The sequence below is a fragment of the Mastigoproctus giganteus genome, chromosome 5, assembly GCF_048544385.1.
Source record: "Mastigoproctus giganteus isolate SK-2022 chromosome 5, ASM4854438v1, whole genome shotgun sequence".
In the NCBI taxonomy this organism is placed as follows: Eukaryota; Metazoa; Arthropoda; class Arachnida; order Uropygi; family Thelyphonidae; genus Mastigoproctus; species Mastigoproctus giganteus.
The window spans coordinates 48145457-48170553 of NC_143579.1; the positions used below are offsets into that span (position 1 = coordinate 48145457).

Below are 25097 nucleotides of genomic sequence, written 5' to 3' on the forward strand. Positions count from 1 at the left end.
GTAGCTCCTGAACATTAGTTCAACTCTGCCATGGTACACTGTGGTGATACATAACTTTGTAAAATGGCTGAAATGAGTATAATGCTATGTTTAGTTTAGTATGTGTGTCTTGTGTTTTTAGTTGTTTTTGGCCACTTTGCTATCAGGAAGGCTGCTTCTTGGTCCCTGCCTATATTACAAGGAGGTAGGTCACAACTATACTCTTAATGTCCTTAGTGGACTAAATCCTGCACCCATAAGTAGTAGTGCAAGTCCTATGGGTTCCAGCAGTCCCTTGAGAAAGGCACCCCAGAGCAGATATGAAACACTGACATGAATAGCAATTTTATTTAGTTAACTGGATTTGCCTCTTTGTAGGAAATCATATTTACCTCATCTGGGTACTATGTAATACCTGGTTGGTTATATACAGGGTGTTTCAGTTAAACGTTTCAGAACTTCTAAGAGGGGTAGGGTACATCCTGACAACTCGAAATCATATAGCAATGTGTGGTCGGAAATGCTTTCCTGAAGCGGTATTGTACACAGAAGTCGTCGTGTGACGTCGTGCAGCACAGATTCGATTTTCGGTCAATGTATGGGCCGGTATTATGGGAGATCACCTCATCGGACCTTACCTGTTACCGTGTCGTCTAACCGGACCTATCTACTTGATCTTTCTGCAGCAAGTATTGCCACAACTTTTGAGAGATGAACAGATTTCTGCATCGACGCAACAGACAATGTGGTTCCAACACGATGGAGCCCCTGCCCATTATAGCGGAGATGTTCGTAACTACCTGGATGTCACATTTGGTCAACAGTGGATCGGACGTGGTGGTCCCGTGCGTTGGCCTGCTCGGTCACCCGACCTATCATGTCTTGATTTTTATTTCTGGTGTCATATGAAATCGCTAGTTTATGACACCCCTGTTGACAATGCTGTGCAGCTGGTTGCAAGAATCGCAGTAGCTGCCGAAGAAATTCGAAATTCGGCTGGAGTATTCCAGAATGTTCGGATGTCCATGCGTCGAAGATGTGAGGCGTGCATTGTAGCCCGTTGAAGAAACTTCGAACACTTACTTTAATCCATGTACCTTTTGCTTCTTTTCATGTATTATTAAAACGATTTCTCACTTACGGTCTCTTTTCTTTATGGTGCTTCTGTGTACAACACTGCTTCAGGAAAGCATTTCCGACCCCACATTGCTATATGATTTCGAGTTGTCAGGATGTACCCTACCCCTCTTAGAAGTTCTGAAACGTTTAACTGAAACACCCTGTATATATAAATATTATATAACCAACCTGGCATAACATAGTGCCAGAAAAGATGGTGAGTTTTAAATTGTTCCAGAATTATATGGAATGAAAATGTGGTGTACAAGAAAGTAAAAAGCTCTTCTGGACTATCAGCCTCTATTCACTGTTTTTCTCCATACTGTCTTATTTCCTGTTTTACATCTTAAGCTGTAGCCAGAGAAACCTCACTTTATTGTAATCCAGATTAATACTGTATCCAACTTCCTCTTAGTCTGTTTCTGAGCCTGTTACCATTAATTTTTGCTTCAAATAACTGTTTAGCTGATCTCTCTTCTCCAATCTCTTTTACATACCCAATATTACCGCCTTAAGTTTACTTTGTTTAATAAGTATTTGTTACTTAATTTTTCAGATTTTCTCCTCTTCTATTTTAACTTTGTCCTTATCATTTTTAATTTCCTCATTTATGGTTTTCCCACCTCATCTAAGGTTTTTTAACTAAATGCCAGAATAGTTTTACACCTTCCATATACTTATTTTTCCAAAAATCTTCCTATGATTTTCTTTACCACTTTCATGCCTTAGCCTTTATTCCAGTAAATATTTATTAGTTTTAGTCACCAAAATTTTCTTATAATGGTCTTTGAAAGGCATTAGCATTACATGGAAATTAATAATTAAATTTTAAAAAGCAAAAAACCCTCTACATATATTTGCAAACTAAATGGTTTATTAATGATACTCAGAGGTGGAAAAGAGGATTTCTCTCACAAAGGCATTCAATTAACTAAATAAAATTGCTATCGATATCACTGTTTCAGATCTGCTCTGGGAATCTGTTCTCAGTACAAATTGCTATAATGTACTTTTCTGAGACAGGTTTTAAGCTGAGGGTACATGGCTTGCAAAATTCTACTAGCATTTTGCTATTATTGTTAGGCTAGAGATATCTTCCTGAAATATCTTTGTAGATGGAATTTTCATATCTTTTTCCTGCTGTTCCTAAGATATTAAAGAACACTTTTTCTATTCCATTTTTTATTTATTATTTTTTATTTATTTTATTTATTATTTTTTTTGAGCCTTAAATTCTTAAATTTTGCCTACTTAACTATTATTTCCCACCAAATTAAACCTTCTACCAAACTGTTTCTAAAAGCTATTGTTGCACTTTATTTACACTGTATTTTATTTCCTAAGTGCATTAATGTATAGTTTTTTTTTATTTTTATTTCTTTTTTGCTGCATCTTTCTTATATTCATTTCCTTGGTTTCTCTCATTTGTGCTATTTTGATGGCATTCTGAAGTGTACTAATTCTGTTTATTTACCTTTTAAGCTTATAAGATTGATGGGATCTATCTTGATTGTTGTTCCAGTAGCATATTTAGCACTCTGTGGCCTGCTGATATGATTATCTTATTTATATCATTGTACTTCCATAGAAATAAACAAGTGGTATTCTTTGTGCCATGTCGAACTTTTTCCTTTGGTAAACCATTATTAACAATTGAACAGGCTACAGCCCTTGAATAAAATTTCAGTGTTCTCCCACCTCTAATGAGACATTATATATTTCTGGGAACTCAAAGAAAATTTCTGGGAACTCTTTGAGTTCCCAGAAATTTATAATGTCTCATTAGAGGTGGGAGAATACTGAAATATGCCATGTTCAATATGTTTATTCAAAAATAGTAGTAATTGAGAGGTGGCAGTTGCAATCTATGTCACACTAACCAAGGTAATGCATTTTCCACTATTCCTCACATTGAGATACTATTTTGATAAATCCAGTGTAAGTTCAAATGTTCATTTGATGAAGGTGTGACATCCAACTAAAATTCTTCTTTTCATACTTGGTAAAATTTTGGTGAATGTCTGGCATACCAACATTAGATTTTGTTTTATACTTAAAAAAAAAAAAAACTATTAAATACTTTCACTGTTTCAGCAAGTGTACAATAAAAATCAAATTAAACAGAATCAGCAGCATAAAGTATTTTCGTGAAAATGTCAGCATTGACCCATATGTCTACCTCTCATCTTCAACTGATGCAAACATTGAGCACATGTGAGATATTGTTAAGGGAGGTGATAGATGTCAAAGTTTGGAGACAATAATTAGCAAAAGTGGAATTTTAGTTGGATGTCACACTTTCATCAAATGAACATTTGAACTTACACTGGATTTATCAAAATAGTATCTCAATGAGTGAGGAATAGTGGAAAACTAGCTTATTAGATGACCTAATTGATTGTACCAGCAAAACAGAAAATTATTGCAAATGGTAAGACTTGGTGTTTGTTGTACGCTCCACAGATCAAACTGCAAACAACAGAATGAATATTACTGATATATTAAGAATAAGAAATCTGAAATAGACAGTCTGTTTGAAAGGTGATGCTGGAGATTTTGTGTTTTTAGTCAATAACGACATGATCTAGAAGTTAGAATGAGAAGAAAAGCCCAAATGAATGGGTTCAGTAGTATTGATTGACAATTCACCTGCATATAGGTCCATTCTGGTTACAGAGTAAGTCTCTAAACATGTAATAACAACATTAATCTTAACCATCAGATCTCACATTGTTCCCACCTCTCCATTCCACAGTTGTCATTTCAGAGGTACTCGAAGTTCAAGTTTCTTCTGTAAAATGCTAAAGATGGTATATGCCTTTCTCAAAAATATGTTGCCCCTCAAAGACTCTACTTTGAGGGAAACGTTTAAAGTTACCTCTTTACTTATTTTCAGTAAGAAATCATTCTGAGAACATTTTTGAATGTATTAAATTTCTGTTTACTCTGGGATGACCACACACACACACACACACACACACACACGGTCAGAGTTCACAAGATAGAAAGAATACAAGAAACAGCACCATATTTAGCAGTCATGGACTTGAACCACAGTCACTCAAGGCACGTGTACGTGTGCACCATTGCACCACTCGGCTATGGCAGCCATTTTGAATGTACTAATATACATACACAGTGTGGCAAAAAAGTAAGGAAACTGAATTCAAATAAGACAAAATATTTGAAACACTTGGAAAGCCCAACTGCTGTGATGGTATTTAGTTCTATTATTACATTTGTCTGAATGTCATAAATACCATCAAATTGGCATCCTTCCAGTCTCGGTTTTAACATGGGAAACAAAAAAAAAAAAAATCTGCTAGATCCAAGGAGTAGAGTGGTTGAGCACTGCAAACCTGCATATGAGACAAAAATGTCAGTACATTTATCAGTGTGTGAGAAGGGACATTGTTATGCAATAGCTGCCAACCAGACTGTTCCAAATCTGACTGCACATGCTTGATCCTTGCCAATAAATGTTTCAGTACCTCTAAGTTGTAATTGCTAGTTACAGTCCCTTCTTCTGAAACAAATTCCTTGTGGATTATCCATTTGTGATTTGAAGAATGCAGTCTTGATTTTGATAAGCAATTTCTAGAAAGAACCTTTTTTGGTCATGGTGAGCTTTGTGATTGCCATTTTGCACTTTATCCTTTGGTCTTGGGATCGTATTGGAAGCACCAACTCTCATCCCAGTGATAATGCTGTTTAGGAAACCAGGTTCACTATCAGCTGTTCAAACAAAATTTTTGAAAACATCTGGTTGCCTCGAGTTTTTCCTCATCATGCAAAAAACGGGACAAACTGTGTGAATTTTTCTTTTTCCAAAGTCTATGATAATTATGGACTTTATCATTCCTTATTGACATTTAATTCACTTGCAGGCATTCTCAGTTGGCAGTCACTTGCGGCGCCTCCGTAGCCAGGTGGGCAGGAGCAGCAGTGCGTAGCAGACGCTTCTTGATTAGACCGGGGTTCGAACCCATGAGCCACCAAATATGGAGGATGCGGAAAGGTCAGGGAATGACCACTGCATATCCCCGGAGCAATATGGCCTTAGTTGCTAATGCTCCTAAAAACCAAATAACAACAACTAAAACAACAGTCACTTGCTAGTAATTTGCACAATTTGTGCACCAATTTGAAGCTGTAGGTCATTTTCAGTTATCTAGGATTGTCTGCTACATCCTCTCTGTCTCTTTAAAATGCTTAGACCATCGAACCTAAGACCATCGAATTAGATAATCGAATAAAAATCCCAAAAAAACTTAATGTTATTGGTTGTTCCCTTCTTTGGTTTCTAATGGTCTGTACAAAAGAAGCAACTTAATACCCACTGATTTGGGTTGGTGGAACTGGTATGCTTCTCACACTTCTATGCTTATCTAATGCCCCCTCCAGAGAGATGCTCATATTAGATATATATTGTTTTAATTCATCCTCATTATTTTTTTTTTGATGCACTATGTATGCGTTACATACGGATACGCAAGTGTAATTTTTTATAACTTGTTTTTTTGTGGTGATTCCTTCCACTTATTTATAGGTTAAAATAATGAATTTCTGTGGAAATTCAATATTTTAACCCATAAATATTTTAGTGGAATCGAGGATTACAGAGCTAAATTCTCAATTACGAGCTGTAGGTCATAATTCTTTAGAATTATATATGAAAGGAAGGTTGATTTTATTGAAGTTAGAGAACTTGAATATTTTAAGGTAGGAAAGTAATAGAGTTCAGAGTGATTTATTGGATCAGGTGAGCAATAATGATAACTAATGAATTTGACAAAATGGGATAATGAAATTTTGAGCCAAAGGCACTCTGTGATTAATTTTTTTTTTTTTTTTTGGTCTAGAAGAATTTAGGAGAGGAGTAATTTTCAAGGAAAGCAAATATTTGGTTCAGAAAAATAAAAATTATTTCCTGCACTAAATGTTAGACATTCTCCATTTAACTCTATGTGAAATCAATATCTATCCAAAACAATGCTGCATAACCTTGCAATTAATTTGTTTTTTATAAGGATATGTGAAAATAGGGAGAGATGTTTTTGATATACTTTCTTGCTACAATTTGAAAGTGCTTGCTGTATTCAGCACTTTCAAAATCTTACCAAAACTTACGATTGTTAGTCTTCTTTTTTTCTCCCAAAAACCTGTTTCATTTCCAGTTATAGTTAACAGCATTTTATGGTAATTCTACTAGCTTATAGATGTGACAATAGTTGCTGTAAGTTGATTGATTGTGATTTATACTATGTTAGTCTTATTAATTGTAGGTTATCAAACAGACAGTGATGACAGTTGTATATGGAGTGACAAAATATGGTGCAAGGTTACAGATACTTAAACAGCTAAAAGATATTCCAGAACTGCCACCTGAAATTGAATGGAGAGCATCATCTTATCTGACAAAGAAGACATTTGCAAGTCTTGAAAAAATGTTTACATCTACAAAGAAAATTCAGGTAACTTTATACTAAATAAATGAGTTTACATTGTACATTTTATAATAATTCTGTGTATAACCATTTGTAATTGTGAGTGCCTATGAAATTTTCCTATTATTGCTACCATGCCAAGAACTAGGTGTTTCTGTGTGCATTTTTTCAGTCAGTGTGCACTATGGCCAGAATCATCCTTAAGTTCAGTTGTTGATAATATATTGGCATGACACTGTAATTGGTAGGGAAGCCAAAGGGAGGGGAAAATACAACCAGAGATTGTTTTCTGTGTGTGCTCATATATATATATATATATATATATATATTAATTTGGCTATATGTTTGTGTAGTGTGAAACGAGTACCGCACTCTCTACCGCACCCTCAGATGTCTGAGTGGAAAGACCAAATTGACTAGTGACAACATCAAGAATGCTGATGGGACCTTCGTGCGATCACCATCCGAACGCCTGCAACGGTGGAGTGAATTCTTCAAAGCTTTGTATAATCACGACCCACCTCAGGGACCGCCAGCAACAGCACTCTCGATCGACCCCCCTGAGGTCTCCATGGTCGATGTTGAGCCTACAGTAGAAGAAGTGAAAGCAGCCATACAATCCCTGAAGCATGGCAGGGCACCAGGAGTGGACCAAGTCACCACAGAAGCGATCAAAGCCGGGGGAGATGTACTGCTTCGCCGACTACACTCACTCCTCAAAACCATCTGGTGCACTGAACAAATTCCGTTAACATGGAGGAAAGCCATTATCGTACCGATCCACAAGAAAGGTGATAACCGGCACTGCAAGAACTACCGTGGCATCAGCCTCCTTTCCATCATCGGAAAGGTCTTTATGAAGATCATCCAGTCAAGACTGCAAAAACATCGCGAGCAAACCAGTCGAGAAGAACAGGCAGGATTTAGACCCGGGCGAGGATGCTGTGATCAAATCTTTGCCATTCGTCAGCTGATGGAGGAGAGGATCCGGTGTGGACAGCGAACTGTCATTGTTTTCATTGACTTTAAGTCTGCTTTCGACTGTGTCCACCGGCCTGCCTTATGGAAACTACTAGAGGTTGAACATGTACCTCGAAAAGTCATCACACTCCTCCAAACTGCATACAACGGTTTAACCAGCCAGGTGCGCATCCAGAACGATTTATCAGAGGAATTTACCATCCAAACTGGAGTCCGCCAAGGGGATGTAGCCTCCCCGTTGCTTTTCAACATCGTGGTTGACGCCATTATGAGGCAAGCATTCAGAAACAGACAGGGCATACAATATGACAAGGATCACTATGTGACTGACCTGATGTTTGCTGATGATAGTGCTATCCTTGCCGGTAACGACGCTGAAGCCACGGACATCCTCTACGACATTGCCCGCATTGCCCGGCCATACGGTTTGAAGATCAATGCTGGTAAGACAAAGGCCCTGACAACAGATGGGTCGCAAGCCACCATCTATCTCGAAGGCGTCCAGATCGAGCAAGTGCAGGACTTTAAATATCTTGGGTCGCTGGTCCAGGAGAAGAAAGTTGCATCCACCATGGAAATCCACAGCAGAATTGGACAGGCGGCCACTGCGTTCGCCTCGCTCAAATGGTGTCTGTGGAAGAGGACCAACATTTCCACAAAGACTAAAATCCGACTCTTCCGGACTTTGATCCTGCCCATTCTTCTTTACGGATCGGAAACATGGATTTGTCTCAAGTTAGATTTGAACAAACTTGAGGTATTCCAAATGCGATGCCTGCGGCAGATCTTGGGCATCTCTCTTCGCGACCGCATCACTAATGATACCATCCGCGCCAGATGCCAACAGCAACCAACCATTGCCGACCAAATCCAGAAGCGAAGGCTCAGATGGTTTGGCCACGTATGTAGAATGGGCACGAACAGAATACCATCCACACTCCTTTGGAGACAACGACCCACCCAATGGAGCATCCAACGGACCGCGCCTAGGAAAACGTGGGCCAAGCAAGTGGAAGATGACTTGAAGAGCCGACGTCTCGACCTTAACCAGGCCAGGACTGAAGCCATGGATCGTAAGGTATGGAAGAACATCACAGAGCAAGTCCGAAACCCTGCGGCACCTACAGCAGCATACTGGTTGCGTGGCCAACCGCGTCCCCCAGCTGCCAGCTAAGGACCAAAGAAGAAGAAGAAGAAGTGTGAATAACAGTGCCACAAGTGAGCCAGTGCATGCAGTTTATCTGATAGTGCTGAATGCTGAGGGTATTTTTGTAGATGTATGCCCCTTTTAAAAGGTGTGTTGTTTGGCATTGTTCTGGCACACACACCCATGCAGGAAATGCTATGTAAATATATGAATTAGACTTGCATTGTTAACCTTTAATGGCTAGTTCTGTTGGCAAGTTCTCGTTGTAAGCTTAAGGATTAAGACGTAGTAGTAGTAGTAGTGGCATGTGATGCAAGTAAGCAAGTGTATGAGCTTATGCAGCATCAGCCAAAAAAAAAAAAAAAATCACACCATTCCCTCCAAATGCCTGTCCAGTTCCTCCTTAAATTTATTCAACCTATCAACTTCCACAACGACAGATGGAAGTTTATTCCAGCAATTAACCACCCGCTGGCTAAAGGAAAATTTCCACACATCTATTCTACATCTGTCCTTTCTTAATTTGAATTTATGCCCCCTTAGGTTCGTAATCTGAACAAGTGGAAGGATCCCATCAGAATTCAGCATGCTCAACCCATTCAAGGCCTTATACACCTCAATGTGGGTTTATGAGAGTGGGGATAGATATAAACCAAAGTGGAAGAATTCTGTTGTCAGTTCATTGTCATCACCAAAAGGTCATGGGAACGTTTAACTACTGTCATGATTATACAGAAATTCAGCAAGGTGCACATATTATGATAGTCTGTTGAGAGATTTAAGCAGATAATTGATTCCCAAAGCTGACTATATTATATGCCTGATATTAATGGAAGCCAACTTTTAGATAAATTGTATTAAATGCTGAGAAAAGTTTCATATTTGAAGCTTATTTTTGATGAGAGATTTTCTACATTGAAAAGCAGGTAGCAGACACTGACATAAATTCAACATTTGCTAAGATATATGAAATGTTCAACTAATTCGCAAGTGCCTTTGGAGGAATTATTTTATTATGTTTTGTGTAAAATTTGTTATCAAAGCAGGTTTCAGAAGATGGAAGTCTACATAAATATCAGAAATAGAAACTACTAACTTGTTATTGAGGTATTCAGTATATGATTAATGATCTGCCTGGCTGTGTCAGTTAATTGCATGTTTTCTTTACAGTTTCCAGTTATAAAAGTAATGGGAAAGTGAAGGCGGTGGTAATTTTTGCTCTAATTCTGTTATACGATATCTTTTATGCAAGGAACACTTATATCTGGTGAAATGTATTCCCAATTCACAAAGGGGGATTGAAGGATGACAAGAGTAATTATAGACCAGTTAGTTTAACTTCTGTTCCGAGTAAAATAATGGAGTCACTGGTTAAAGATGCATTGCAGGATCATCTACACAAGACTGCAGCAATAATTCAGACACAGCATGGGTTTGTTAAGGGAAAGTCTTGTCTGACAAATTTGATAGGATATTATGATGTGGTTACAAAGGAACTGGATGCAAAAAATAATTTTGATATCATATACTTGGATTTCAGGAAAGCTTTTGACACTGTTGCACATGGAAGACTACTGTACAAATTGGAGCAGAATGGTATTAAGGGTAAGTTGCTACAATGGATAAAAGGATGGTTGAGTGGGAGAAGGCAGAGGATGGTAATCAGTGGCGCTGCTCTTTGTGGATTAATGTTATTAGTGGAGTTCCACAGGGTTCGGTGTTGGGTCCACTGTTGTTTTGTATATTTATCAATGATATTGATGAAGGTGTATCAGGCTTAATGTTGAAGTTTGCAGATGATACAAAAGTTGGTAGGGTTATTAATGACACTAATGCAGTTTGCTACTGCAACAGGATCTAGAAAATTTGGGAAGATGGGCTGAGAAGTGGAAATTGAAGTTTAACATTGACAAATGAAAAGTACTGCATATGGGTAGAAGTAACCCCAGAGGAACGTACCAACTGTGTGAAAAGGAGGTGATTGTTCCTCTGTATAAGGCAGTGGTCAGGCCACACCTTAAGTACTTGTACAGGTCTGGAGGCCTCATTTTAGGAAGGATGTAGATTCGCTTGAGCATGTACAGAGAAGGGCAACAAGATTGGTGAGGGGAATGAAGGGATCCACTTACCATGAGAGGCTTAATTTCTGCAAATTGCAGCAGCTGGAGACTAGGCACGTGCAGGGTGATCTGATTGAGATGTATAAAGTCTTGAATGGGTTGAGCACACTGAATTCTGATGGGATTCTTCCACTTGTTCAGATTACGAACCTAAGGGGGCATAAATTCAAATTGAGGAAAGACAGTTGTAGAATAGATGTGCTGAAATTTGCCTTTAGCCTGTGGGTGGTTAATTGCTGGAACAAACTTCCAACTGTCGTTGTGGAAGTTGATAGGTTAAATAAATTTAAGGAGGAACTGGACAAACATTTAGAGGGAGTGGTGGTGTGAATTTTTTTTTTTCTTTTCTGTTTTTTTTCTTGGATGATTCTACATAAACACATATGCTTGCTTTCTTGCATCACATGCCACGATTACTATAACTATTACAAGAGAAAGATGACTTAGTAGCAAATAAATGTGGGAAGTTGAGTCATTGGAACAAGTTGGCTGGAGCTAAAATTGTATCTATGCCATTGGAGGCTTATGAAATATCAAATTTATTATGTAGGTACTGGACTGAGACTACAAACTGTTAGGAATTGCCACATAATCCAGTGCTTGGATTACATGGTAGTGCCAACCTTTTTTGGCTGCTCAAAATTTCACAAGCCTCTGTTGATATGCTCACACCAGTCAATTTTTCAATTACAGGTCTTATCACACAATCATTTTTACTATTGAGCTTCCTTTCTCATTGAGCCATTTGCATGCGTTCCTGCATAGAAATGTTCTGTAGCAGATTAGGATGAAATATCTGCCGTATTCTTTCTTAATGTTACTTATAATCGTAACTTACACATATTGTAATTAAATAAATATATTCATGACTATTTGGATTAATTATACTTTGACTATTTGGTATAATATTTCTTTCTTTCTTTGACTTTGTGTATTTCCCATCTGATGCTTCATTTCATGGTTTACCTTTGAATTCCTATTTTACAGAATTGGTTTACATCTTGTGCCAGTGCAATTTCTAAAGAATGTGGTGAACCAGTGGAGTGGATAACACCTCTGGGTTTGCCAGTTTTGCAGCCATATTATATATTATCCAAAAGACCTCCCATTGGATTTGTAAGTTTAACATGAATATATGTGTGCATTTAGTATTATTGTATATTCTTGGATACCCTTAAATAAGTTTCACACCCTAATTTTTAAGACATGAAAAAGAAAAGAAAAAAAAAAACTGAACTTATTGAAGTTTTAAAGTATACATACTGATTATACACAGTGTCCTGATCTAAAATTAAAGTATCCAATAACAAAACAAACATATACCAGTGTAGTTAGCTTTCTCCACTGCTTTTGTATTGTTCTTTGGCTGAGCTCGTGTAATTAGGAACATTGTTCATAAGGTGTTTACCAGAATGCAATCGCAATCCACAAGCAAAGATGCTCAATTCTCTGACCACTTGATTTCTCCCATTTATGTAAACTTATACTCTCCAGTAGCCATCCATTGCATATACACTGAGTGATCACTGAATTATGACCACCTACCTAATACTTCGTAGGTCCTCCTTTTGCCCTCAGTACAGCAGCTATTCGACATGGCATTGATTCAACATAATGTCAGAAGCATTCGGGAGGTAGGGCCAACCAAGCTGTGTGTAATGCGGTCAGATGCAAGTATGGATGTTATTGGCATATCCAGATGCCCATATGCCTTTCCATAGTTTCCCACAAGTGCTCTATGGGATTGATATTGGGGGGAGTTCAGAGGCTGATCGATATTCTGGAAGTCAGAACTGTGTTCCGTAAACCGTTTCTGCAAAAGTGCTCGATGGCTTGGCGCATTGTCATCTTGGAAGACACCATTCGGAAAAAAGTGTAACATAGCAGGGTGTACACAGTCAGCAAGCAGTTGACGATAGCGCAGACCACTGATACGTTGTTCCACATGCACCAGGGGTCCAAGTTCCTGCCAGTGAAACAATCCCCACACACCATACAACCACCTCCACCGGCTTGCACTTTTGATACCATGCATGATGGATCAAGGGCCTCATGCTGTTGACGCCAAATCCGTACACGACCATCCACGGTGTGGAGTAAATAACGTGATTCATCTGACCAGCACACCTTCCAGTCCTCTAATGTCCAACTTGCATGCTCTTTGCATCAGGTGAGTCTTTTACACCAGTGAACCTTGGTTAGGAGAGGATGCCGTAGGGGTTGTCTGCTAGTATAGCCCATATGTGTGAGCATGCAATGCATGATCATGCCAGATATTGTTCCATGTTGTATTGCGTAGTCAACTCTTCAAAAGTGCTGCACTTGTTCGCCTGTACGAGTCGTCGGACCGGAGCTCACCTCTAAGATCAACCTTTTGCTGACCTTTGCAGTTTTACAGTTGGGTTGTTGTTTGACCATTTTGATGCCAGTCCTGGTACGCTTTAACTGCAGCGGCTCTGGAACACCCACTGTTTGGGAAATCGAGGCACCAGCTTCTCGAGCACCCACAATCTGTCCTTAATCAAAGTCCGATAAGTCCCTTCTTTTGCACATCACGCTTGGAATTTTACTACCTACTGAGCAATTGACGCTTTATCTATGCTACAAAGCATAGATAAGGTTGACTGACTCTGCACTCTCGTACCTCACATGGTCAACGGGTCGCATTCAGTTTTCATAGGGATGGTCATAATTCAGTGTATTTATTCTTTCAGTTTGGCTTTAAATGACGATTTAGACAAACATTTGCAGCATGCATCAATGGCAGCCCTCCACAAATGATGGCTACATCCATATTTATGCTTCAAGAGATGTTTTTCATTTTTGTTTATGCACACAGAAACGTCACCATAGCATGCTTGTTTAAAATAAGCATGCTCAACTAATTTAATAGTGCCCTTGGAATATAGTAGTAGTAGTAGTAGTAGTGGCATGTGATGCAAGAAAGCAAATGTATGAGCTTATGCAGCATCAGCCAAAAAAAAAAAAATCACACCATTCCCTCCATATATTTTGCCACACTCTTTTGATCCCATCTAGGATCAAACTAGAATCCATCTAGGGTGGATGGACAATCAGAGCATTGTTAATCCACCTTTAAAAAATGAGTAATACAGGAAGAGAGTAATAAATATTATCCAGTTGTAACCAAACTAATTGGCTAAGTTTAGAGAACATAACCCTATACAGTTTTATTAAGTGTTCTATAGAGTTATTATCTTAGTAATTAATAGATCAGGAAAGAACTATATTTATTTTTCATTTCTATTAATGAAAATGAAAAAATATAATTTAACTTAAGAAAAATATTGAATGCACCTGAAATGTATTGTACTACTTACATTACCTAACTGGTTTTAGCATTAGCATTAGTTGAGGCATACGATACAAGAAAGAAAGCTTACGCAGCATCAGCCAAATAAAACCGCATTTCACCCATCCATTCACTCCAAATGCCTGTCGAGCTCAGCCTTAAATTTATTTAAGCTATCAACTTCCACAACAAGAGAGGGAAGTTTATTCCAGTAATCAACTAACCACTGGCTAAAGGCAAATTTCTGCACATCTATTCTACAACTGTCTTTCCTCAATTTGAATTTATGTCCCCTCAGTTGATTAATACAGGTCTGGAGGCCTCATTTCAAGAAGGATGTAGAGCTGCTGGAACAAGTACAGAGAAGGGCAACAAGATTAGTGAATGGAACAAAGGGGTGCTCTTACGAAGAAAGGCTTAAGTTTTGCAAATTACAGTGTCTGGAGACTAGGCACCAGCGAGGTGATCTGATAGAGGTGTATAAAGCCTTGAATGGTTTAAGCATGCTCAATGCTGATGGGATTCTTCCTCTAGCTCAGAAAAATCACCTGAGAGGGCATAAATTCAAATTGAGGAAAGACAGATGTAGGATAGACGTGCGGAAATTTGCCTTTAGCCAGCGGGTGGTTGGTTGGTGGAACAGACTTCCATCCCTTGTGGTGGAGGTTGATAGCCTAAATAAGTTTAAGGCTCAGCTGGACAGGTATTTTGAACGAACAGAGGGGTGAAGTGGTTTTTTTTTTTTGGCTGATGCTGCATAAGCTTGCTTTCTTGCATCAAATGCCTCTACTAATGCTAATGCTAATCTGGGCAAGAGGAAGAATCCCATCATCGTTGAGTTTTCTCAACCCATTCAGTTCGTATACACCTCAATAAGATCACCTCGCAGGTGCCTAGTCTCCAGGCACTGCAATTTGCAGAACTTAAGCCTATGTTGGTAAGAGCACACTGTTCACCTCACCTATCTTGTTGCCCTTCTTTGTGCTCATTCTAGCAATTCTACATCCTTCCTAAAATGAGGTCTCCAGTCCTGTATACAGTACTCAAGGTGTGACCTGACCATTGCCTTATACAAGGAGGTGATTATGTCTGCTAGCAAAATTCCTAAATATCATTGACAAGACTCTGTGACCTACTCTGGCAGCCCTTCTGCACTGCAAAGGGAACTTCATCTCTGACTGCACAATTATCCCTAGATCTTTTTCAATTTCCACTTCCCTAAGTGTAGAACCACACAGTTGGTACGTTTCTCTTTAGTTACTGCTACCCATATGCAATACTTTGCATTTGTCAGTGTTAAACTTCAGTTGCCATTTCTCAGGCCATTTGCCCAACTTATCTAGATCCTGTTGCAGCAGCATACTCTCTTTACTGTGGTTAACAACCATGCCAACCTTTCTATCAACTGCAAACTTGGACATTAAGCCTGATGTACCTTCATCAATATCATTGATGAATACACAAAATAACAATGGGCTCAGTGCCGAACCCTTGGGAACTCCACTAATAACATTGGTGCATGAAGAGCAGTGTCCATTGATTACCACTCTCTGTCATCTCCCACTCAATCATCCCTTTATCCATTTTGGCAACTTGCTCTTAATGTAGCCGACCGGGCTAGCCGAGTGGGTAAAGTACCTGCCCGGCAACCCAAAGGTCGCGGGTTCGATTCCCGCCTCGGGCTTGGATCAAAGTACTGCAAAAACCTTGGGAGGTGCAATATGGCCACAGAAGCCGATGCGCCAACAACTTCCAAATCAAAAAAAAAAAAAAAATCAGCTCTTAATGCCGTACCGCTCCAATTTGTATAACAGTCTTCCATGCGCAACAGTATCAAATGCTTTCCTGAAATTGAAGTATATGATATCAAAACTATTTTTTGCATCCAGTTCCTTTGCGACCACATCATAGTATCCAATCAAATTGGTCAGACAAGACCTCCCTTTAACATATGCAAGCTGTACCTTAACTGTTACTGCAGTCTTGTATAGATGATCTTGCAATCCAGTGACTCCATTATTTTCCTTGGAACACAAGTTAAACTAACAGGTCTATAGTTACTTGTCACCTTTTTAACCCCCTTTGTGAATTGGGGATACATTTGCACACCTCCAGTCCATGGGGACCTCCCCTGAGTCCAAGGAAGATCTCATAATTATGGCTAAAGGTTTGCTTACTTCCTTTGCTGCCTCCTTTAATATAACTGGATAGAGCCGATCTGCCACAGATGCCTTCCTTACATTTAACTTCAACGATTTCTCCTCCACTTTCCTCTCAGTTATTACAAAATCACAGCTTCCTGTTAGAAATTTGATAAACTTCTGGCATTCCCCTCCTTGAATAACCCCTCATTTGTGAATGTAGCTGCAAAATAATCATTCAGTTTATGAGCTGCTTGAACAGGATCATCAGTAGTCAAACCATCTGTGTTAAGTGGACCAATCTGATTCATCCCTTTCCTTCTAGAGTTTAAATAAGTAAAGAAACTCTGCTGTTTTCCTTGCATTCTTCGCCAAAGATTTCTCGTAATCTGCTCTTGCCTGCCTAACCTCCTTTGTGACTTTATTACAGACTAGCTTATATCTGCCGTAGGCTTCTGCTTTCACTGATAATTTATATTATGAACCAGAGCTATAATGCTCAATAATAACAGCTGCATTATAACAGCTATTACCCATTCGCCTACAAAAGATCGATTATCTTTAATCAATCAATTTCTCAATGGGCTCAGAAATACAAATATTAACCAGCAGATTCTTAAACAGGGGTTACCCACTTGCTACAATAGACAGAATTAGGCCATATAGGCAGCCCTGTGCCACAAGTAGTCTCTGTGTACACATTGAAACAGGAGAAGATTGTTCTTTTGTTATAGTTTGTTTTGATAATAGAGAGCTATCAAGTGCTCAATGAAGGAATGAAGAGAATAATCGCATATTCATTAAGCTTTGTAGACCTTCTAAATTTTAATTTTAATGTCAATCTACAGGAACGAAGAGAATAATTGTTACATATTCATTAAGCTTTTTAGACCTTTAAATTTTAATTTTAATGTCAATCTACGTAATATTTTCCTTGCTGGCAGAGGTATGGTGTTTGTAGACAGAAGTTGGGTTGAGTGCTCAATATTGAGGCCGAGGGGTCTGGAACACTACTGTTCTGACAATGGGGAAGATGTTTCACATTTTTTTATAAAATTTATATTGCCTTCACAAAGAGCTGTTAGTGCATTGGACTAGGAGAGTTGGTTGGAAAAGAACATCCTATATCAAAAATAAAGGTAATCCCTGTTGATTTCATTATGTTATAGTTTGTATAGTTCTTAAAACACCTCGCATCATACAGCAAACAGGGCTGCCTATATGGCCTTGGGATGCACAGTGTAAGTGAATGGGCCACATGCAGTCTCTGGATACACATTGAAACAATAGAAGGTTGTTCTTTTGTTCACTGAAGAAATATTTTATAGCTGCAGTAGTCACTGCATAGTGCAGAAATTGCCGCTCAAAAATATTCTTAGGGTGGGATAGCACATATTTCATCAATTGACAGCACATCATTTTCAGATTTGAAGTTTTTTGTGGACAAGTTTCATTGCAGATAAAGAAACAGATGTGTTGTATCAGTTTTGTCGGTTTTAGTGTGAGAACTTACCAGATGCTATTATGGAAGGGAAGAAAATTCTCCAGTGATCTTTGGGCTGCCCACTGCAGATCAACAGTCCAAGGAACATGAAATATAAAAAATTATCCAGAGTCATGCTTGACATTAACAGTTCCTCATAACAATACCAAGTGTGAGAGGATATTCAGCCAGATAAAAAAAAAAAAAAAACCATTTCAGATTTATTTCTGTTGAAACTTGGAAATGCTCTTGACAGCCGAGTTAACTAGTTATAAACAAAACCTTGACTATAAAGCATTTAGGGCTGAAGCCTCAGTCTATGGAAAAGTCTAGCCTATGTATAAGTATAGTGCGAAAGCATCAATAATACATAGCCAAATCTGAATTAACAGAATGTTAGCAAAACGGCATCGTTTTAAGTCATATCTCATATTGTGAATACCTTCACGAGTTGCCATGATATTGCACTACTTCGAATAAATAGCGCTTCACCTGAGGAGAAGACTAATGTTACTTATTCTCAGATGGATACCACCACCCAGACGGCACCGTTTCAGGGCTATTTGGCCCTTCTTCAGTGGGTGGGTAGGTACCCGAGTGATGCAATGATGGCACCATTTCTGGGTGGTGGTATCCATCTGAGAATAAGTAACATTAGTCTTCTCCTCAGGTGAAGCGTTACTTATTCGAAGTAGTGCAATATCATGGCAACTCGTTGTTAAGGTTATTGTAAGTTATATCACAATATGAGATGGCACCTCCGTAGCCAGGTGGGAAGGAGCAGCAGTGCATTGCACACGCTTCTTGATTAGACCGGGGTTCAAGCCCATCACCACCAAATACGGAGGTTGCGGAAAGGTCAGGGAATGACCACCGCATATCCCGGAGCAATATGGCCTTAGTTGCTAATGCTCCTTAAAAAAAAAAAAACCAAATAACAATATGAGATATAACTTAAAACGATGCCGTTTTGCTAACATTCTGTTAATTCAGATTCGGCTATGTATTATTGATGCTTTCGCACTATACTTATACATAGTCTAGACTTTTCCATAGCTTGAGGCTTCAGCCCTAAATGCTTTATAGTCTAAACCCATCATACACCATCAGGCATCTCTCATATTGTGTAGTTATACTTCATAACTGTTTTGCCATCATTGCATCACTCGGGTACCTACCCACCCACCGAAGAAGGGCCAAATAGCCCTGAAACGGCACCAGGGGGAGCCTGATGATGTCCAGAGTTTCCAAGAATAGGTAACAACAGCCCTCTCCACTGGAGAAGCATTGCCTATTCGAGCAGTTTTTGAGTGGTGTGAGAAGGAGTTATTGTCCCTTTCATTCTTCTACACCGTTTTTTTTCCTCTTCCACTCCTACTATTACTTTCCATCTATCTTTTTGCTTTTCTAAGTCTAATAGGGACAACTGGATAGTCGAGTTATTTCCCACACAAATACAAAATAGCCCTGAAACGGTGCTGTCTGGGTGGTGGTATCCATCTGAGAATAAGTAACATTAGTCTTCCCCTCAGGTGAAGTGCTACTTATTCAAAGTAGTGCAATATCATGGCAACTCGTTGTGAAGGTATTCACAATATGAGATATAACTTAAAACGATGCTGTTTTGCTAACATTCTGTTAATTCAGATTTGGCTATGTATTATTGATGCTTTCTCACTATACTTATACATAGACAAAACCTTGACTCAACATTTCTGAAAAGGGCAAAGTCTGAAACAGTATCTTCCTTGAAGCAACCGTAATCAGTTCGGTGTCTAACTGACATTCTAAGGCAGAAAATCTTGCAGTAATGTGATCATAAGCAGTGCCAGTTATAGAACATATTTTGAATTTATTCTTTCCTTGTAGACTGAGACCTATGAAGTTTCCTGGGAAAACATATCAGACTGTTCGCCTTGTGGATAAAAAGGCACGTCTAGAATCCAGTATGGATTTTTTTCGCATTTCCATGAGTTCCCTGTTGATACCATTCAGCTTGTCTGGAAATATGATGTTCTGTATCCATTTATTATCAGCCTCCAGTTGAGAAGAAGATAGTGTTGCATGTTGTAACCAGCTGCATTAAATATTTCTTAAATATCATTGAAAGGCATATTTTAACGTGGTAAATTACATACCAGGCTGCCATGCACGGAAACTGAACTTGGCCTGTTACAATGTAAGATCACTCATCGGTGAAGACAGGATATTAGAACTGGAAAAGGAATTAGAAAATGTGAATTGGAATATTATCGGTTTGGCTGAAACAAGAAAAAGAAATGAATCACTTATAAGTTTATCAAGTGGAAATCTGCTGTACACCAATGGAAACAGTGAAAGGAGTGAAGGTGGAGTTGGGTTTCTGGTCCATAAAGATTTAAAAAACAATGTTTTGGAATTCAAAAATACATAACCAAGGGTGTCAAGACTAATACTCAAGATTTCTAAGAGAAATCTTGAGTATTAGTCTTGAGAAATCAAGCTAAAGGTTATAATGATTTATGCACCAACATCGAACCATGATGATGAAGAGGTTGAAGAAATGTACACCGAAATTGAGTCTTCTAGATGACCAGAAAACCAACTACGCTATTATTATTATGGGGGACTTTAATACTAAGATTGGAAAAAGACAAAACAGCGCAGAAAGGGAAAACTATAGGAAATTTTGGAATTGGTGAAAGAAATGAAAGAGGCGAAAGACTTGTGGAATTTGCAGAATCTCAATGATTGTCAGTAATGAACACTTTTTTTAAAGAAAAGTGTGAACAGAAAGTGGACATGGAAGAGTCCAAATGGATTAACAACTAATGAAATTGACTTCATCCTCACTAACAGAAGATATATTGTGAATGATGTTACCATCCTGAATAAGGTAAATATTGGAAGTGATCACAGAATGGTAAGATGTACACTTGATATAGATGTAGGAAAGGAAAGAAAAAAACTGACTTGAGTAAATAATACAAAGGTCTTTGAGATAACAGAAGAGGAGAAAAAGCAATATGTACTGGAACTTAAGAACAAGTTTGAGCTTCTGCAGACTGCTCAGGACCAAGATATCGACGAGGAATATTACAACTCTAAAATGATCGAGCCCAAGAAACTTATAGGTAAAAAGAAATCCAAAGAAGAAAAAATTAGTCAAGAAACACTTGTTATGATGAACCAAAGGTGAAAAATGAAGAGCAACATAAACACTGACAAGGGAAAAAATTGAGTATACTGAGCTATGCAAAGCCATTAGAAAGAGACTCAGAGAGGACATAAGAAGATTTAACACAAGAAAAATAGAGCAAGCATTAAGGGAAAACAAAAGGATTTAAATCAGCAGCCAGGAGTGGTAATACATGAAGACAAATGATACTGAAACTGAAGAATAGCGATGGTGTACTTATAAACAGCAGAGAAGGCATAATTTAAATTGCAGAAGACTACTATAGAGAATTATTCAAGGAGCCAGGGAATGATGCCAGCAGTTGGGAAGATGGATTGCAAATTAGCAACACATACGACATACCTGATATTCTTCCTGATGAGGTAGAACATGCATCGAAGAAAATGAAGAATCAGAAATTCCCGGAGGAAGATGAAGTTACTGTAGAGTTGTTAAAACTGGGAGGAAGAGACATGGCACAAAAACTGGCAAGACTCTTCACAATGCATTAGAAAGGGTGTGGTGCCTAAGGAGTGGAATAATGCAGCCATAGTTTTGCTGCATAAGAAAGGAGATAAATCAGAAATTGGAAATTATATAGACCAATTAGCTTGTTATCCCACATCTACAAGTTGTTCACAAGGGTCACTACTAACAGATTAGAAAGAATACTTGATGAGAATCAACCGAAAGAGCAAGCTGGCTTTAGGACAGGATTCTCAACTATGGATCACCTTCACATAATGTCACAGCTAATGGAGAAAGCAAATGAATATAAAACACCATTATGCCTGGCATTTGTGGATTATGAAAAGGAATTTGACTCCATACAGCATAAGGCAATGTTTCAGGCACTGGAAAGACAAGGCATAGATATCCCACATATTATGATTTTGAAGAAAATATATGAGAATGCTACCTCTTTATTAGACTAGACAAAGACAGTAGGAAATTTAAAATCGAGAAAGGAGTTCGACAAGGAGACACAATATCTCTGAAGCTGTTTACTGCTGCCCTTGAGGAAGCTCTCAGAAGATTAGACTGGTCGCAGAAAGGAGTCAATGTGAATGGAGAGAAACATTTGAATGTGAACGGAGAGAAACAGATGAATCATTTACGATTTGCAGATGATATTGTGGTTATAAACCACGATCCCAAAGAATTAGAGGAAAATCTTAATCAGTTAAGCACAGTTAGTAAGGATTTTGGACTAAAGATGAATATGGCTAAAACAAAAGTAATGATGAACAAGTATACCACAGAAAGGGATATAATGATTGAAGGAGCAGTAATTGAAAAGGTGGAGTCATATACTTATCTGGGACAAGTTATTAGCAGTAATAATGATAAATGACTGGAAGTCAAGAGAAGAATAAATTTTGGATGGATAGCATTCAGGAAATATAGTCACATACTGAAGAGCAATATCCCAGTTTGTCTGAAACGTAAAATAATGAACCGATGTATACTCCCCACCATGACTTAATGAAATGAAACTTGGGCACTCACCAAAAGATGGAAGAGAAGCTGAGAACTACACAGTGAAAAATGGAACGAATTATATTGGGAATCAGACTGTTAGATAAGAAGGGAAACACATGGATTAGGCAGCAAACTCAAGTAAAGGACATTCTTATCAAAACTAAAGAACTAAAATGGTCTTGGGCAGGACACACAGCTCGAAGACATGATGATAGATGGACTAAGAAACTAAGAAAATAACAGGATGATACTCAAGAGGAGCTAGAAGAAAACCTGGAAGACAAAGGCCGAGATAGATAGATGAAATTCATGAGTATGTGGGTAGTAAATGGATGGCCAGTGCTCAAAACAGAAGGAACTGGAAAGTTGCTGGAGAGGCCTTCATCCTGCAGTGGATTGAAAATGGCTGATGATGATGAAATAACATATTTTAACTTAGTAAAGAAAAACAGCACTGCATTTAAATTTTTTTTTTTTTTTAATGTTTGGCCACTGTTGTTAACAGTATACAGTTATAAATGAAAACAATGTTGCAAATTTTTATGGATGGCAAGAGTTAAAATAACAATGATAAATGTAAAATTAGGGGCGAATTTTCAGAGGCTGTACCTCTTGAGCTGGCTTTTTCTGGCTCTTCAACTATGGCAAAGGGGTTTTGCAATAGTAGAATGCTATGCCCTTAGTACATCTTCCAACACTCTTGTTAAAAATGTTGCAGTTGTCAAGTTCTGTATTAACTTGGTCATCAAATGATATTTGAGGATGTGATGGAGTTTATCTTTCATGGTTCCATTATTCAAGGTTAACCATCGAGCAACACTGCATTATATAAATAACATAATTAGAATTGGATGCCATGTCTAGGTTTGTTTCTTTAAATGTATTTTGTCAAATTCTTATACATTAATAAAATTAAAATGTAAATCATGTATTCTGTGAAAACAAAATGAATGTTTTTGATATTGTTTCTTGCTTATCATTTTTTTTATTTTTATTGTGCAGGGGGCTAAATTGAAATCAGGATATACTGGTATGGATGCTCTAGAGTAAGTTTGAAGTAAAGAATTTCTATTTGTTATTTTTAAAAATCTTTAGAGATCATATTTAGCATTTGTGAAGTGATATGAAATACTAATAATTTAATTATAAGTTTAGAAGCTTATAATTATATTATGAATAATTATGTATATATTTTGTTCTGATTTTATATTCTGTAAATGGAGTATTGTTGAAATTATAATACTCCAGTAATGTACTGAAAAGTTGAAATTTTGTAAAGAGAGCAAGTAACCTTATTAAAATTGGACTTAAAATTTTATAGATTATAATTTTTTTTTTTTTTTTTTTATGTGAACACCAAACATGAGAGGTATTAGAACCTATATAGTACTTAGTACCGTGCTTGGGTTGGAGGTTGAGAAGACGAAAGAAGATATTTGTTGACATTGGACCTGAACTTCTGTAGATTGTAATTTTCAGGAAATACGTATGAAGGAAGGTTGTTCCAGAAAACAGCACTTGAATGAATAAATGAGGAAGATGAAAAGTTGGTTCTATGAGTTTGAAGTTGGACAGTAAATGGATGTTGGCTGGTGGCGGCATGTGTTCGGACTGTTTTGAAGGAGAGAGCAGGAATTATAAAGCCAATTCAGAAGAACAGTGCCCATGGAAGTATCTGTAGAAGAGCCATGCAGCAGAAACAGTACATCTGTGAGAAAGCGAGTGGAGAGACTGTTAGAGATGAATCATTAATTAACCTAACTGCCCTCTTCTGAATGGAATCAAGAAGCCTGAGAGAGGTTTTGGGGTCACCACCCCAGATGTGGGAACAACATTCCATGGCTGGGCGGATTTGCGATTTATACAGAGTGAGCAGCTGTTTGGAAGAAAAGTAACGCCGAGAGTGAAAGAGAAAACCAAGTTTTTTAGATGCAGAGGAAGCAACATTTGTAATGTGCTTGTGCCAAGAGAGATTAGAAGTCAGGGTAATCCCCAAAAGAGATATATCATTTTGCCTAGAAATCGGAGTGTCACTAAAGATAAGCATAGGAGCAGAAGAATCCTTTTTTCGAGATATAAGACAAGACTTGTTTTAGAAAGGTTGAAATCAACTAAGTTGTCTTTGCCCCATTGGAGAATTACCTGAAGATCGGCATTTAAGCAATTGGTAGCAGATTTTCGAGAAGTTGAAGCTGATTGAGCAGGACAAGGTTTCTCAAAATGGAAAGTGGAATGCAATGTGCTATCATCGGCAAAACTATGGATAGGATTTCCAGTCAATGGAAGAAGGTCATTAATATACAAGAGGAAAAGAGTGGGGGAAAGAACTGAAACTTGGGGAACACCAGCATTAGTGAAGTTAGAAGACAGAGCCATCTTCCATCACCCTCAGTGAGCGATCAGAGAGAAAACTGGATAACCAATTACTAAAAACAGTTGGCATACCATAAGATGGAAGCTTGTTTAGAAGACCTTTATGCCAAACACGATCAAAAGCCTTTGAGATGTCAAGAGCAACTACTTGTGTTTCACCAAACCTTTCCATTGAATTAGTCCAAAAATGGGTAACATAAGGCAGAATATCACCAGTGGATCAACACTGACGGAATCCATACTGGCGATCGTTGATCAGGCGGAAGGTTTCTAGGTAGTTTAAGAGTTGGCGGTTAATTGATTTCTCCATTACTTTAGAAAGAGTAGAAGTAATTGCAATGGGACGATAATTGTA

General features: G+C 38.1%; 1 protein-coding gene across 1 annotated transcript in view; it reads left to right on the top strand.

Annotated features, from left to right (window-relative positions):
- The window catches only part of PolrMT (mitochondrial RNA polymerase), a 395821-nt gene that overhangs the window by 325950 nt on the left and 44774 nt on the right, over positions 1 to 25097 (top strand). The window contains exons 25-27 of the mRNA XM_090374544.1: positions 6384 to 6572; positions 11781 to 11909; positions 23372 to 23415. Coding sequence (XP_090230670.1) covers positions 6384 to 6572; positions 11781 to 11909; positions 23372 to 23415 — 362 coding nt within the window. The remainder of the gene's footprint in view (positions 1 to 6383; positions 6573 to 11780; positions 11910 to 23371; positions 23416 to 25097) is intronic.